The sequence below is a fragment of the Coenobita brevimanus genome, unplaced genomic scaffold, assembly GCF_032717465.1.
Source record: "Coenobita brevimanus isolate Jiangsu-jjx unplaced genomic scaffold, ASM3271746v2 jjx.HiC_scaffold_2734, whole genome shotgun sequence".
Classification (NCBI taxonomy): domain Eukaryota; kingdom Metazoa; phylum Arthropoda; class Malacostraca; order Decapoda; family Coenobitidae; genus Coenobita; species Coenobita brevimanus.
The window spans coordinates 123,005-141,298 of record NW_027643691.1 but is presented as its reverse complement, the minus strand read 5'-3'; the positions used below and the strand labels follow the sequence as shown (position 1 = coordinate 141,298).

Below are 18,294 nucleotides of genomic sequence, written 5' to 3'. Positions count from 1 at the left end.
TTTGATTGTCCCTGTCTGCCTATCATCCAGTCTTTGATTGTCCCTGTCTGCCTATCATCCAGTCTTTGATTGTCCCTGTCTGCCTATCATCCAGTCTTTGATCGTCCCTGTCTGCCTATCATCCAGTCTTTGATTGTCCCTGTCTGCCTATCATCCAGTCTTTGATTGTCCCTGTCTGCCTCTCATCCAGTCTTTGATCGTCCCAGCAGGAATGTTGGGATCCGGGGCTAGGTTACTTTGTTCAGACATTAAAGACAAGAGTCATCAATCGTTCGCTTCTGAGTGGCCTTATGTAAGCACCGAGATTCTACCAACCCTAGGACGTAAACCTTTGTGGGCCACATACGGTTAGAGCACCTTTATCTTTCACTCGTAAGAGGTAGTTTTTCATTATATTCAAGCTCTCTCCACTCATTTTCATTCAGGATACAGGAGATTTTCAATCTGGTGGGGCTAGATGTAAGCTTCAATAACTCTGTCACAACTATGAGTTATAATGAAACTGAAGGAAATCGTCTGGGAAAAGAAAGGTTAAAATGCATAATATGAATGGAATGAGGAGCTTATTCAATCACCACATATATATATATATATATATATATATATATATATATATATATATATATATATATATATATATATATATATATATATATATATATATATATATATATATATATATATGAGTGTGACGTGAAACGGATGGATTTAGACAACCAACCCTCAGACGTAAACCCTTATGAGCTAAAACCTTAACCCATACGTATATAACATCTATTTAAGCTCACACGTAAAAAGGTAAATTTTAATGAGGGTGACGTGACAGCTGTGGGGTTGCGGAGTTAAAACATTAGTGACGTAGAGTGAACACTTGTTGCTGCAGTTTATAGGAGAGAGAGAGAGAGAGGGGGGGGGTTAAAGGTGTGTGTATGTGTGCACAGGTGTTGAGCCTTACCTGCACTCAGTCTGGCACCATCAATACCTTCATTAGAATCTTTGTACACCGAACCAACACACATTCACACACCAAAAGCTGATTAAAACCTCTGTGGTGTAATTAGTGAAATGTGTGCGAATAACGGGACAGGAAATACGAGTACTATATTACTGACACCGGAGTGGGACGAATAGGCAATGATATAAAGTAGGTTATGACCCAGGTGTGGCACTGTCCGAACACACTGAACGTTAGTGAAGTATGTGAAAATGTCAGGGAGGAAAACTGTACCGTTCTGGGGAGAATAGACCCTAATATAAGAACTGTCATGACCGATTTTGCGCCAATCTGAAACGCATTGAACTTTAGTGAAATCGAACTCCAGTGAAATGTGCACGAATGACTGAGAGAAACTTGTAAATTATGAGTACCGGTGTAGGGCGAGCTGACACTAATATACGGAGTGTCATGACATATTTTGCGCCAGTTCTAAACGCACCTCCGACTCGTGTTGACGATGTTAAGGCTATATCAATGTGTTTTGGTGGCGATGGCGGGGGTTGTGGTAGAGGTTAATATCTTACCAGCGGATGCCAAGATTTTATCAGCGGATGCCAAGATCTTACCAGGGGAAGAAGCCAAGCTCTTACCAAGGGATGAGGCTGCTAAGATCTTACCTGGGGAAGAAGCCAAAATCTTACCAGAGGAGGAGGCTAAGATTCAACCACGCTCTTTCTCGTGCGGGACAAGCTCTGTGACCTTACAAGCGGGCCAGTCCGTTCCCTTAACCTCCCCTAACTATCCCTACGCCTATCCCAGCCCACTATACTGCCGCTGGGTAGCTCAGGCACCCATAAACACAGTTATACGCGTCTACTGCCCAATTTTCAACGTTTACAGCAGTCCCCTGTGCCAGATGGACCGTTTGACCATATCCCAGAATGGCTTGGACAATCTCAGCGACGGGATCTCCTACTGTGGGGGCGGATACATTGATGTCACCCTGAATTCAAACCGTTTCGTGGCCACCTTCATCACTAGCGTCAAAATATTCCCCTACAGAAACAATGGATTCTCCTGTATTCTGACGGCCATGGCGAGGTACTGTACTTGTATATGTCCTTTGCCTCAGTTGTATATATGACTTTTTTTTTCATACAAGATGGTGCATTGCATAACCCTCCTCTTCCACTGCACCGAGAGATTTATTGCACTTTGTGGGGACGGCTTATTCAACGTTATCAACGTTTAGTGTGCATTATCTCTCCATTTTCTAATTTCACTGTGACACACGCCCACACCAACATACTCAGCTGCCCCTGCAACACACAAGATACCGTGAAATGCATAAATCATTGAACCCTATTGTACACAGCATAGGAGGCTTCGTAACATCTCTACCTAAGCGATTTTATCTGCATCTTATACATCAATATCCCTTGAGGGGATATTTTCCCGCATCTGGTCAGGTCAGGTGCGGGTAAGGGGATGGGTCCACTATGATGTGGCAGGGGTAAACCAACTCCTCTGTCGGGCCCTGCTGAGGATGTCGCTGCTTAAACTGCGCAGTTGACTCTCGTGCGGTGTGGTGCGGTGAGGATCTGTCCCTTCTTCCCTTGGGGCTATGATACGAGTTAATGTGAGTGTTTAGATGAGTAACTACCCCCGCTAATACCAATACACCAGTCCTGTATGAGACAGCCCTAGCATGTATTCAATATGGACGGTAGGTGTTAGCGCCGAAATGGTGACATGTAGAGGTGTATGGTAAGCAGGAGGACTACTGGGCCTTGGGAGCAGGCTGTGAAGCCTATGTACAGGGTCGGACACATTAAAAAAAAATATATATATATGAGTGTGTGGTCCTGTCTGGGCTACCTGCCTATCCTTGAGGGAAGCAGCCTAGGTATATAGATAGATAGATCCTCTTGTGTATTGTTGGTGCAAATTATGTCGATATTAAACGACATGAATACCATACGCGATGATGATAAGGTGTAATATGCAAAATAAATCGTAGAGAAAAGGGTGCTACGAAGCCTCCAGTGCTGCTCAGAATCCAGCCCTTAATTTTGTATACAGTACAGGATGGTCCGTAAATAGCGCTCTACTAGAAACTCCTTTGGCTCAGTCTGCTAGTCTTGGCCAAGTGTGACAATGAGAGTAGGAAGTGAATACATTATGCAGAGCAGGCATTGACAATGACACTGACTGAGCCGTGCCCGTAACGCACGAGAGATGGCCAGAGGGAGTAAATGAGGAGAGTTATATATTGTCTGTCTATAGCCATACGCCTTAATACCGTAAGGGATGGCCACAAACAAATCGCCTCCATGTCGCCCTGTTTCCTGCCCTCCGCCTAACTCATAACCCCACCCCCTCTCTCTCTCTCATATACTTCTCCATTCCCCCCATCTCATCCTCGGTCTCCCCGCCTCTCTCGTCCCCTCCACCTAGCTCACATACACTCTCCTTGTTAGTCTCTCACTCACCTTCCTCTCCACCCTGTATTCTGGCGCTGGAGAGAGACACCTTCACGTGGTGGCATCGGTATGACCTTAGTCCACCATCCTCCTCTCGGAGGTTAGAGAGGGAACTGAGGGGGACCAGTATACCCGAGCAACATCTCCCTCCTCCCCTTCGGTATCACCACATGAAGGCGTCTCTCTCCAGAAAATAGATACAGCCTTCATCAACCCATTCACTGCTAAATATCCTTCCAAAGCTGAAAACAATCCTTTAATGGTAACAAGGGTAGGATAGACATGTAACTAAGTATCAGGGCCCTTCTGTTAATGACCTGCCCCATGGTATGGTGCCAGGTGTGGTGTGGGAAGGTGATTTGGTGTGGTGTGTGAGAGGGCGGTGTGGTGTGTTGTAAGGTGTGGTGTGTAGTGGGAGGGCGATTTTGTGTGGTATATGAGATGGTGGTGTGGTGTGTTGTGAGGCGTGGTGTGGTGTGGTGTGGGAATATCGATGAGAGTAGTTTATCGTAGTTTACCATTGCTCACCGCTGCTGCCAGTATCGATGGAAGTCGCCGTAGACAGACGTAGAGAGATAGGGAGGTTGGTTGTAAATTGTCCAAGTACCACCATTATAAGGTCGTGAGGCGTCGTATGGCTCGAACTTGCCGTTGCTTAGTAAAATGATGTGCCGTCGACTAGAGTGAAAAGGTACGCCTCTCTTTCTCACCTTCTCCCTTTGTGTATCACAAGCGAGGTGAGTTACAGAGCACTCTTGGGTTACGGAGTTAATTGTACACAGTTATATCGACGCGTGATTGACAACGTAACGTAGCGTGATGGCAAAACCTCCTAGCTAACCCCATCTCTGTCTTCCGCCCTTGATCGTATTTTTGGGCCCTCTCTAACCTCTTCTCTCAGGCTGTCTCTCAGGTTCTCTAATCTTCCTACACGTGATTTGGGACTTATATCCCCCTCTGGCTTCCAGCTAAAGTGTGTGGGCATACGTGTGCGCACGAATGCGCGCGCGCGCGTGCGTGCGTGCGTGCGTGTGTGTGTGTGTGTGTGTGTGTGTGTGTGTGTGTGTGTGTGTGTGTGTGTGTGTGTGTGTGTGTGTGTGTGTGTGTGGGTCATGTTTCCGGCACATGATCAGAGCTGTTTGGCATTCCTGATTAGTCCGGGACAACCAGATTGTGGATATACATTATGTGGATTGACATTCCTACTGAGAAGCTGTGTATGTCTCCTGCAGACACTACATCCTGCACATTGTGATATGAGATATATACTAGTGCCTATATAATGCCTACATATTGGTGATTTTGTGTGATGTGTGACAGGGTGGTATGGCGTGTTGTGAGCTGTGGTGTGGTGTGCGAAGGTGATTTTGTGTGGCATGAGAGGGTGGTGTGGTGTGTGGTGAGGTGTGATGTGGTGTGCGGAGGTGATTTTGTGTGGTGTGTGACAGGGTAGTATGGTGTGTTGTGAGGTGTGATGCAGGCTTGGTTCCACGTACAAGTACTTGTGCTTGTACTTGGACTTTACAAACTTTTGAGTACTTGTACTTGTATTTCCACTTAAGTACAAAATTTTGAGTATTTGTACTTGAGATTTTAAAAATCAGTGTACTTGTACTTGGGCCAAATGTACTTGAAAAATCAAGTACTTTTAAGTACTTTTCCAGTACAGTACAGTAATAATCATATAAGGTACATTGCATAAGTACACTGTAATTTAATAACAATAACTGTTTTAACTATGACATTAAGCAAATTATAATAAGTTTTTTTAGTTGTACTGTTTGCTTTACTAAACAGTATGTCTGTCAATTATTAAATACTAGTGGTAATTCTATTATTTCCATTGTAGCTACTACTGTAGGGTAGTAGTACTATCTGGCAACTCTGGTGCACACACTTCAAGACTGAACAGGCAACAACATGTAGACTTTCTTCCTGTCTGCAACCTGGTCACTACTGTAGTTTAGTCTTTCAGTAGCCACCATTTATAGCACTACGAGTGGCATCATGGCATCACCTAAGGATTCAGGCATATGGAGCCACTGGAAATTACCAGGATATACTACTGGAACATTCAAGACAGTCTGCAAGCAGTGTGATATTGATATATCAAGCTCCAAAAATGTTACATCCAACCTTTACAAACATATGAAAGTAAGCACAGCTTGCTAAGGTTAACAAGTAGTATTAGTAATAGTAGCACCAACACCCCCCGCCAACTAAAAGAAGAATTTGTATAATACCCAATGAGTAATCCAGCTTCCTTCTATGCACATGGGGCAGACAAAAAGTAAGCCCGCCTGCAGCCGGCTTTTATTTTATTTTCTAGGTGTTTTTCAAAGTTTTAGGGAGTTTTTAACAATATTAAATTCTAAAATAATATTGTAGGACTTCCAATGACTTTCGCAGACGAGTTTACCCTTTCACTGCCTCTACTTTCTTACATGCACGAGGTTCAACCTGTTTTTCACTCCCCAGCTGTATTTTTTATAAATTTGATATTATCTACATCATTTTTAAGACCGGCGAGGGGGTGGGGCGACAGCCCCAAGGTTAGGTTAGGTTGTCAGATTAGGTTAATGACAATAAAGTTGTCAGATATATATATATATATATATATATATATATATATATATATATATATATATATATATATATATATATATATATATATATATATGTGCATCTTAATAGTTATTTTTCCCTTTGTTTCAGCGGAAACACAGTGCTTTATATGAGAGGAAAGTCAGCACTCGTGTCAACACTACTGGGACTAGCCAGTCAACCACGGAATGCTTTGTTACAGTGTCAGACCCAAAGAAATGTGCGACACACGATGCTCGTCAAAAGTAACTTGATGATGCACTAGTGCTCTTTGTGGCATGTGATCTTGTGCCTTTTTCTGTTGTAGACAGCCCTTACTTTAGTGGTTTACTTATTGCAGCTGACCCTCGCTATCAGATGCCAACACGCCAGGATTCCCCGATACCACTACTGACACAAATGATGACACTGACTTGGAAGATGATGATCTTGATGATTTTGATGGTGCTGATTCTGCTGAACTGTTTGAAGAATTAGCAACTGAGCATAACTCCTGCTTTGCTCATACATTGCAGTTGGTGGTAAAAGATAGCCTAAAAGATGCAGGACACTTAAATATTACACTCAGCAAAGCATCAAAATTGGTATCTTTTGTGCATAGGTCAACAATAGCCACAGATGTTCTGGAAGGAGAAAAAAAAAAAATCAGGTTGTGCCACTCGCTGGAATTCACAGGTGAAGATGATCAGATCTGTTTTGCGAGGGCCAGAAGAAAAGCTAAGTAGTTTGGATGGTGCCCCAACCCTTGGAGCATATGATCAAAATATTCTTCAAGATGTGCTAGAAATTTTTGAACCATTTGAGGAGGTCACTGACTGTGCCCAACGACAGAACTCTGTTTCCTCAAGTCTAGTTATTCCTTGTGTACGGGGGCTCAAGTTTCACCTAGAGCAGATGCAGTCAAAGTATAATAGTGCTCTGGTATTTGAACTGAGGAAGTCAGTACAGAAACACCTACAGCTGAATGAAGATCGAAAAATATATTAACTGGCAACCATATTTGAACCAAGGTTTAAAATGGATTGATGTTCTGAAGAGGAGGAAAAGGCGAACCTGAAGTCCTCTGTCATAACTACAGCACAGTTTATGGCCAAAGAAGCTACAGTTCCTGCAAGTATGAATCCCGGCACAGAACTTCCAGAAGATAATCCAGGGCCCAGTTCAGGGAATTCTGAACCAAAGAGGAAGAACTGTTAAGTTTTATGGCCACCCCAGCTCAACAATCAACAGCTGTAACAGAGGTGCAGGAGTCCATTAATACTGAAATTCAAAGATACCTGAGTCAGCCATGCATTTCTGATGAAAGGGATGTAGCCTACTAGTATACTGAAAGGAGCACATGGAGACATTTCCAACTCTAGCAAAGATGGCACAAAAATACCTATCTGTCTCTGCTTCTTCTGCACCTGTGGAAAGGATCTTCAGCATCGCTGGAAAAATCTTCCTCCCGCACAGATATCAGCTTGCAGACAAGAATTTTGAGTCTATGATGTTTGTGAAATCCAGTGATAAGTCCTACAGGTAGCTAGTACAGTATTGGTAATGGTATCAGTACTTTGAAAAGCAAATTTGGATGACCAGTTAACTCTTACGTGCCTGGTGTATCCAGCTGAATGCCACTACCCATGGGGGCGGGGAGGGTTTTTTAATAAAAAGTTGAGAAATTTTCATGTGTTACTATCTATAAGCATTGAAATTAACTGGATATTGTACTGTACATATTCCAAGATTGACTTTCATATTGAACACCAACGATGACCTGACCACCATTTTGTGTTGAGGTTTTGTCATATGGCCACTGGCGTGGCTAACTGCACTTTGGCCTATAAATACAAATTTGTCAGAACACGGCTCAGCAAACTGTTTTAAGACATAAAGAGTTTGGTCAAATGTGGATTTTTGGTGTTCAAACAAGGCAAATAAATGTGTGATAACCTGCCCTGTAACAAGTTGCAAACTTTAACTTCTGTAATTGACAGTTTTAGAGCAACCACAAACGTTTCACAATGTGGGCATTAAATGCACCATCCACCTGGACCTCTCACAGGTTGAGCTTAGTACAGTATTTGTTAATGTTTAATTTTCCGACATTATTGCTTACTAGGCAAATCATTAAATTCAAACTAAGGAAATTATAATTTGCTTGCATATTTTTCTAAACTGCAAGTATCACACTTCTCGTTTATAGCGCAAATCTATTTTGTATTATTAAAATTTGTATTATCAGTTAAACTAGAAAATTGACTAGAATTTGTCTCATTACCTTTACCTGCGAGTTGGCCCACTTCTGATCACCTTCACTCACAAAGCCCTATGGGCATCTCTTGCCGCCCTGTAGGTAGATCTTCACCTCCCTTAGGCGCTGTGGGCCGAGGTTCACTGTCTAAAATCTGAGAACTACACAGATAGGTACTTTTGGGGGGGGCTTAACTATATTCATTTTAGTAAGATCACTGTATTATATTACCATAATATGCTTCTTCACTAGATATTTGTTACTGAAATTGAAATAAACATGTCTATAAAAAATAATAGATAATCTGTTGAAATGTACTTTTACTTAAGTACACTGTCAAGCACTTGGACTTAAGTACTAGGCAAATCTTCTGTACTTGTACTTTTCTTCAGTACTTGTACTTGTTCACAAGTACTGGCACATGTACTTGGACCCATGCCTGGTGTAATGTGTGGTGGGAGGGTGATATTGTGTGGTGTGGTATGTTGTGAGAGTGGTATGGTGTGTGGTGTGGAATGGTATGGTGTGTGGTGTGGCGTTGTTTGGTGTGATGTGGTGTGGTGGGTGGTGTGGTGTGGTGTGGTATGATGTATGGTGTGGTGTGGTGTGGTGTGGTTTGGTGTGATGTGTGTGGTTTGGTGTGGTGTGGTGTGGCGTTGTTTGGTGTGTTGTGGTGTGTTGGGTGGTGTGGTGTGGTGTGGTATGATGTATGGTGTGGTGTGGTGTGGTGTGGTGTGGTGTGGTGTGGTATGGTTTGGTGTGATGTGTGTGGTTTGGTGTGGTGTGGTGTGGTGTACTTGGCTAAAGTTGCTGAAGTCTACAGGGGTGAAGCACATCATGTCTGAAGCATGCTAGTGCGTGACAGAGGGACGGGGTAGTTCCTTAAGATTCATCCCCATCTAAAAAATACATCAGTGCATTGAGTGTGTGTGTTTTTTTTTTTTTCATTCAGTGCGTATTTTTCACTTAGACAACCACTAGTCGGTTTGTCTTCATCGAACAGAACTGGGGCACTCCCACAAATTGCATGCTAATTTGTGGTTGCATGAAATTCTGAGTTATGAGGTAGGAATGAGTCTCCCTGGTTGCTGGTTAAATCAACTGACTACACGCGGCCATCAGCTGCGCTGCAAGGGGCTAGGGACGTTCGTCAGGTTAGAATAAACACGTTGTAGTTGGCCTGTCTGCTACCTACAACTCTCCAGGTATTAACTAAGTCTTCTGTAATTCCTCAGATCAGGCACCACTCGTCCCCGACCTCCTACGTCTTCGCCACAGACAGGGCAGTGCGGCCTGAAAAATCCATCCAGGATTGTAAACGGCCAGGATGCTGGGCAGAACGAGTGGCCGTGGCAGGCAGCCGTTCGCAACAAGGTGATCAACGCGCTATTTTGCGGCGGAGTGCTGATTGCCGATCGCTGGGTAGTGACGGCTGCCCACTGCGCTGCACACTACCCCATGGATCAGATCTACGTCACACTTGGAGACCATTGGAGAGACCCGACCAGACCGACACGGTACACCATTACAGCGCAGGTCTCCAAAGTCATCATACACGAGGCCTACGACAGGCAGACGGTGAACAACGACATAGCTCTCCTGGAACTGAGTGAGGCAGTGACCTACAGTAACGGCGTGAAACCAATCTGCCTGCCCTGTTCCGTCACACCACAGAAACTCGAGGGACAGAACGGGATCGTAACTGGCTGGGGTGCGACGTCCTCTGGAGGATCATTCAGCGAGGTGCTACAGGAGGTGGAGCTTCCCCTGATGTTCACTGCAGACTGCCAAGGCTACCTAGGGAACGTCGTGACCTCAAACATGATCTGCACCTACAAGCACAACCACGATGCCTGCCAAGGAGATTCTGGAGGTCCTCTGGCTTGGAAGGGAGAAGACGGGAGGTATTATCTCGTGGGGGTTGTGTCCTGGGGCTACGGTTGCGCCGGTGTGGACACTCCCGGGGTATATGCTAAGGTCACCCACTACCTCGCCTGGATTCAGATAAAGACGGGTATCACTGTATGTCCGTAGAGCCATAACTTACCAGCAACCACATACAGACGTGAGCTAAAGGTTGTATTCTAAGTTGCTTTGGAGATTCCACAACCCTTCTTTCCGAGCAATTATTTCACACATATACACCTTAGCACCGTCTGGTTGCATCTGAGATTTAGTAGCATCTCTTCCTCGGCTACCTGTTTGCATATTACAACTTAATATCGTCTTGTATGCTATTAATGTAAAATATGTTGATATAACGACGATATAAATAACAGAGAAGCGAATCTTAGGTATAAAAAGCAAACTAAGCCGCTCAAGAATATGTGCCAGAGATGGGATGGGCACCTATGAAGTAAAAAGGGAATATGGCACGATAACTTACTACTGCATCAAACATAATAGTTGTATATGTAGGTATAGATACTGATTTCATCCTTTTGGCTATGTATGGTTTCTCTTAATAAAATAGTCTGGAAATAGAAGTAACAAAACATCTAACTTTGGCCATCAGAGTACCAGCACCACACAATATGATACAATCTCAGTGTACATTTGTGCAGAACACCGTTATAATGTACAGGAAAATAAATATCAATTGTTCATCCTGTATCATTTTCTAACGACTTTAGTACCGTAGTTTATTTTGGTCTATTTATCTATTTATTTTTTTATTTACTTTGTACTGCCTCCTGATCATCTGATTCAGTTCTAAAGCAACCTAGATTCAATCCCTTCACTGAAATGTTTTTTTTAACATACGATTATTCTTGCTATCCTCAGACGATTTTATTAGACGGTTGTTTTTGTTTTTTTTATTCTAGACAAGAGAGCTATCAAACTGAAGGGATTTGATATAGCCTTCAGTAACTCAATTTCCTACCAGAAGTCCTTCATAAGTTAAATAAAATCAACTGGTGGTAGCAGGAGTAGGCTAAAAACAGATGTCATTAAATAATAATAATAATAATAATAATAATAATAATAATATCGGTGGTAATAGTAGTAGTAGTAATAATAGCAGTAGCAGTAGTAGTAGTAGTAGTAGTTGCAGTAGTAGTAGTAGCAGCAGTCTCTAAGAACTGATCCTAAGTTAAGCATTAAATATTCTAATGATTCTAAATAGTAGAAATTTGAGCAATTAAACTCCCAAGAAACTAAGCAATATAAGGATTCTAAGCAGTGATTAATCTAAGCATTCTAAGCAGTGACGATTCTCAAGCATTTGGATTCTAAGACAGCAAACAATCCTAAGTAGGGAACATTCAAAGCAGGGAACAAGTAAGGATCTAAGCAGTACCATAACGAGTCTAAAATCTAAGCAGTGTAGATTCTAAGACAAAAAGAATAATCCATTACAGCAAGGATCCCAAGTAGTGAACATTCTCGCAGTCAAAATGTAAGAATTCTAACCAGGAAGGATTCTAAGCAGATCTAAGCAGTAAGGAGTCAAAGGGATGAAGATTCTAAGCAGGTCTAAGCAGTAAGGGGTCAAAGAGATGAGGATTCTAAACAGGTCTAAGCGGTAAGGAGTCAAAGAGATGAAGATTTTAAAAACCGAGAATGCAGAATATTCTTGAGAAAAATAGAGAAGTGAGAATCCAACGGTACAGCTGGCCATCCCACCGATATTACTGAGGAGCTGCGAGGCTGTCTGCATGTCCCGTTTGGTCAACGTCCTCCTCCTGACTCAATCGCACCACACCCTGTTAATAGTAGGAGTAGTAGTAGTGATGCTGATGCTGGAGTAACAGAGGGATGTGATAGTGCAGTAGAAGTGACGGGAAAGAAAAAACGCCGTCGCTTTCTAGCGCTACAGGGGGATTGTTGGAGACCGATGTGGTGGCAGTGTATTTGTTTACGTCGCACTTTTGCTGAGCTGGAGCAACCCTTTAACAGCCATCAGTCCACGCCGATTCCCGTATCTATCAATGATGCTACAGTGTGATTAAATCAAAACATATATTCTTTCCTGTATCCTGTGCTTACCATTTCACTGTCTACCTGGGTCTGTGGATGTATATACAGGATGATCCACATATTTTCTCTCTTATTTCTTAACTGACCGAATCTCATTTGTTGTGGAGACGACTCGCGTTACCAGTGTCTACCCCGTCTGACGACATTATTAATCAGCCATGCAAGCGATGTGCTTACCGGCAGAGCAGACAGGAGCCCGAAAAGGATTATCTGAAGCTGAAAATTATGTAAGCTAGATTATAACTTTTTAGTCCAAGTTCGTTAAAAGAAAAATTCTCTCTCTCTCGCTCGCTCGCTCGCTCGCTTTTCAACTCCAAGACCACTTCAGCGCCAAGACCATTTCTACGCCAAAACCATTTCTATGCCAAGACCACATCAACACCAAAACCACTTCTATGCCAAAATCACTTCTATGCCCAGACCATTTCTATGCCAAAACCACTTGCCAAGACCACTTCAACACCAAGACCACTTCAACATCAAGACCATTTCTATGCAAAGGCCACTTCTATCCCAAAACCACTTCTACGCCAAGACCACTTCTATGCCAAAACCACTTGCCAAGACCACTTCAACACCAAGACCACTTCAACATCAAGACCACTTCAACACCAAGACCACTTCAACACCAAGACCACTTCAACACCAAGACCACTTCAACATCAAGACCATTTCTATGCAAAGGCCACTTCTATCCCAAAACCACTTCTACGCCAAGACCACTTCTATGCCAAGACCACTTCAACACCAAGACCACTTCAACACCAAGACCACTTCATTGCCAAGACCACTTCAACACCAAGACCACTTCCACACCGAGACCACTTCAACACCAAGACCACTTCAACACCAAGACCACTTCAACACCAAGACCACTTCAACACCAAGACCACTTCAACACCAAGACCACTTCATTGCCAAGACCATTTCTACACCAAGACCACTTCCACACCAAGACCACTTCATTTAAAATATCAGTTCCATCCAACAAGTCATCCTCACCAAAACTCAGAACTTTTCCCAGTATTGTGTTGAGGAATAAAGCCCGTAAAACAGATAGATAAATAGATAGATAGATAGACAGATAGATAGACAGACAAACAGACAGAGACAGAGGAAGAGACAGACAGACTGACAGACACAGAGTAGGAGGAGGAAGAAAGTAAGCCTTACAGGAAGGAGAGAAAAGATGCAGGGAAAATCAACACGAGATGAAACAGCTGGTAGGAATAATATTGACTCTTGTACTTTCACTCAATGGCCATGAGACGCTGAGAGACAAGTAAACACGAGGGAATGGTAAGAGGGGAGAGAAGAGGGATGGAGGATCTGTGAGAGAGAGAGAGAGAGAGAGAGAGAGAGAGAGAGGGGGGGGTGGAGGGGGGAATCCTACGAGAGAATGGTATGAGAAAAGCAGACAATGATATTTACATCTTAAGGGGAAAATTACAAAGACAAATAATAGGAAAACTTTCCATTCTCGCCACTATCGCTACCAAATCCACTCAGATACTGATGAAGGAAGCGAGTTGATAGCAAGCTGGGGTAGGGAATAAGTCTGATATTAATTTCTTTATATCAAACTTTATAGACCTTCATTAAACTCATCGACATGTCACAAATATATTCGTAGTTAATTTCTTATTACCTGTCTTGAATGAGACAACCCTAACTTATATTCAGCGTGGACGGTGGACATTAGTACCGAAGCGATGACAAATGAAGGTGCGTGGCACGCAAGAAAACTGCTCAGTCTTAAAGAACGGACCACATAATCTTTGCTAAATCCAACTACTTCTTCTCAGTTATCATGTATCGTCCCATCAGAAGCGCACTGGTCCATGGCTGGATTACCAATACACACTTCAGACACTGTATTTAAGGTGAGAGTGATCCCTAGACACTGAGTGCCAGAGTGTTAACAGTAAACCCTAAACATACTCCGGATTAAAGCCCTAACGAGCCACAACTGGTTGCAGCTCCTCAGCCTGTTGGACTACCAGTCTGACACATACAAAAAAAGCTATATCACTCTTGCAAGGTAATATGGCAGCAATATTTCAAACAATTAACAGAACAGTAAGGTAAGCTTTCGTTATAAGGTGCCTTTTTATATTCTTTTCATTCCATTAAATCCGCAAGATATAATGGGAATATTAACTACTTAAATTCCCTTGCTACAGTACAGGTGCTTATAAAGCTGGTTTACCAGTTCACCAGCTGACAGTAGTGTACTGGTGAACCAGATATATGAAAAAACGCTGAAAGACAGAGACGGGATTTAGAAGAAAAAATTCAACAGTGCCAAATGTCTCAATATATATATATATATATATATATATATATATATATATATATATCTATATATATATATATATATATACATATACCTAAGCTGCTTCCCCAGGGAAAAGGAGGTAGCCGAGACAGGACGACACACTCCCCATTTACTCATCCATTCAAACACAATCATTCGCATCTTAGCCCCAAAGGGGAGAACGGACAGATCCTCACCGCACCACACCTGCATATAATAGTAATTTCCCGTTATCGGTATACGAGTAATATCCTTTAATAATAGATGGTGCATATCTTCATTGTCATTTTCACAAGATCAATAATACGGCACCATATATGAATATTGTCAATCAATATTGATTGTGTGAGGGCCGGTAAATAATATCCTGCGTTGCCAGTGTGGCGGTATTACCTCAGCAAGTTCACATGTCCCTTATCAATGCCCAACGTATCCTTTATCATACGTGTAATGAAACATAGTAATTTCTACAGATTTCTATATTAGGCGTACGTGCCGAGGCCCAGTTTCAGCTGTTGACGTCTTAATCTGCACCAACATTTATGACCGTAGTACAACTGTTTATGCATAACAGTTTGTTACATCTGTTTTACGCACCCCTTTTTGTCCTTTGGGAAGAAACGAAACCGTAGGTTAGTTCCAGTTAGTGGGTTTTTCCCACAAACAACACAGCGGTGTCCAGGGTTTAGAGCCATGTTTATTTGTACCGCCACGCCCCTCACATCCCGCCTGTCAACTTATGTAAACAAACAGACGACACACCGGCGACCACAATGCCATCTGTTGACCAAGCCAGCTCGTTACATTGGTCTCGTGTTCGCCCGTAAGAGTCCGTGACTCGACTCTCACGATGGCCATTTTGTTTTTAACTCTTCCAACTGTGAATTTCTGGCTTCGAATCACGCACGCACACATGCACATACACACACGTACACACACACGTACACATATACATACATACATATATATACATATAAGTACACACACATACACACACGCACACCACACACGTGTTTGTATGTGTATGTATGTATATATGCATGCATGTGTGTGTGTGTGTGTGTGTGTGTGTGTGTGTGTGTGTGTGTGCAAGCTAAAATCAAGTAGTAGCAGTAGCAGTAGTAGACCCTACCTCAACACTGTTCCTGTGGCACTGTCTTTGATGCAAACCATGCAATGGTGTGCAAGAAGGCAGGCTGTGTGTACGCGACGTCACTGCCAAAATGCTGCCGGAAATATGCCATGATGTCACCACAGAGCCAGCTGTGCTGCCCCTAGACGGCGAGCACTTCACCCACAGAACAGCAAACACATCAAATGATGCCAGAGTGGATGTCAGTGCTGCAGGTTTGCGGACACGTGGGCAGAGGGCTTTCTTCAACATTAGGATAATTGATCCTATGGCAGCATGTCATCGTGAACTGTGTCTCGAGGCTGCACACAAAAGGAATTAACAAGAAAAAAAACACAGACTATCAAGAAAGGATCTAACTTTTGCACCACGTTGGATTCACTGCCTTTGTGTTCACAACATCAGGTGGGATGGGTCCAGAGGCGAGCATATTCTCTCGAGACTGGCAGAGATTCTTTCTAAGAAGCGTCAACGTCAGAGTTCCGTTATGGCCTGGATGAGGTGTCAACTGTCCTACTCCCTTGTGAGGTGTGCACTGCTATGCCTCAGGGGCACAAGACCATCAGCCCTCAGGCCTGTCTCTCTGGCAGGTATGGATTACGAAGCTACTGTGACTGAGTCACATTGACCAGCAACTCCAATAGATTAAAGTTTTTGTTGACACTGTAATAATAAAAAATATAGTAGTAATAAAGTTTTTTATGGTTGGTGGGGGCACTCCCCATCCACCCACTCGATGTAGTGCTGTTCTTGGATGCCTGTCCTTTCCTCTCTTCCTTCGTTCTTTCTATCGTTCCTCATCTGCCTTTTTTTCCTTCATTCTTTCCTCGCCAGATGGTTTCCTGTACACCAGGAAACCTTTTACTACGCTGGGTGGTAATCATATAACCAATTTATGGCGCCTGATGGTTTAGTGGGCAATTAAGGCGCTCCAATCGGATTGAGCCTGTGCAAGTTAATATCCAAGGGATGGTTAGGGTTTAATGCTCACGTAATGTCACTCAGGGATGAGTGAGGCTGGTCATTCTCATCATAAATGTGAGGACCAATTTGCCTAGCTCCAGGCTCCTATGCTCCTCATGGGGCAACACAGGATTAGATGATGAATGAATGAATGAATGATGATAAAGTGTTGGCATATGGTTGGTAAGGACAGTGGCTGGTGTGTTTGGGGCCAACAGATTGTATTATGGTTAGTGATAACCTTCACATTACAACTCCAATGGTGAACTGTATTATGAGGCTGGCTGCTGAGCTGCACGGTATAATTCCCAAATGGATGGAGGTGATTTGCTTGTTGTATTATTTCTAAAAGTGGTAGTTGTAGTAGTAACAGCGGTAGTTTTTTTTTTTAAATCAGAAGATGCACTCAGCAGGTTGGTGATGTTTGGCTGAATGCAACACATCCAAAGAACATCATTGTATTTCAAATAATTACCAGTAATTCTCAGAAATACCATGTTATTTGGACATGTTGCATTCAGTCATCACCAACCTATCAAGTGCATCTTTGCCTCGATAAAAAAAAAAAAAAAACTAAGTATAGTAGTAGTTGTAGCAGCGGTTGTAGTAGTTGTAGTAGCAGTTGTAGTAGTAGCAGTAGCAACAGCAGCAGCAGCCGTAGCATCATCATCATCATTAGTAGTAGTAGTCCATCCAGTACCGTAATATATAAACCACCCTACATAAACACCCCCCAAGAAATCCATACCCAATTTAGGTGAAAGAAACACATCTTTAAGTTGTGTATATTTATTTCAGCATTTATAATAATTTCTTCTAAACTATTTGGGCTAACAATAGATTATTTGACCCAGTGAAAATACCTTATATTTCAGTATTAATTGCCATGGAAATTACTCTTGCCCAGTCCCCTCGGGTGAAAAGAAAGATAGAAACAACTCGTCTTTTTACGTTTAAATCCAATAACTTCCCTTCCTCTTGTCTAGTTCCCTTAGATGAAAACAAAGGGTATTTAAGCCATTTATTTGTATTCAAGCATATATAATTTGAAAGGAGCATGTGGAGTTACGTGGAGAGACAGACTGACAAATCAGAATGTGAAGGAGCGTTGTGGTGTGGATGTGGAAGTGACAGGAAGCGTTAGGAGAAACACACTGAGGTGGTTTGGCCATGTGGAGAGGATGGAGAGTGTAAGACTAACGAGGAGAGTGTATGTGAGTGAGGAGCATGTGGAGTTACGTGGAGAGACAGACTGACAAATGAGGATGTGAAGGAGCGTTGTGGTGTGAATGTGGATTTGATAGGAAGCGTTAGGAGAAACACACTGAGGAAGTTTGGCCAGGTGGAGAGGATGGAGAGTGAGAGACTGACGAGGAGAGTGTATGTGAGTGAGGTGGAGGGGGGGAGAGGGAGGGGGAGACCGAGGAAGAGATGGAGGGATGGAGGAGAGAGGTATATGAGAGGGGGGTGTAAGTTGGGGGAGGGTAGCGACATGGCAGGGGACAGGGCAACATGGAGACGATTTGTTTGTGGTCACTCCTTACCCGATGAAGGCGTCCATAGATAGATATATAGAAAGGATTAATATTAAAGATAAATATTAATCAGCATAATAAAAACAAGCATTTTATTTCGAACTAG

General features: G+C 42.9%; 1 protein-coding gene across 1 annotated transcript; it reads left to right on the top strand.

Annotated features, from left to right (window-relative positions):
* The first annotated feature begins 1,384 nt into the window (after positions 1-1,384).
* Positions 1,385-10,384, top strand: LOC145390019 (proclotting enzyme-like). The gene is made up of 2 exons (XM_080265109.1): positions 1,385-2,038; positions 9,496-10,384. The coding sequence occupies exons 1-2, from the start codon at positions 1,455-1,457 to the stop codon at positions 10,292-10,294; spliced, it is 1,383 nt and encodes a 460-aa protein (XP_080121235.1). The 5' UTR covers positions 1,385-1,454; the 3' UTR covers positions 10,295-10,384.
* Positions 10,385-18,294: the final 7,910 nt, after the last annotated feature.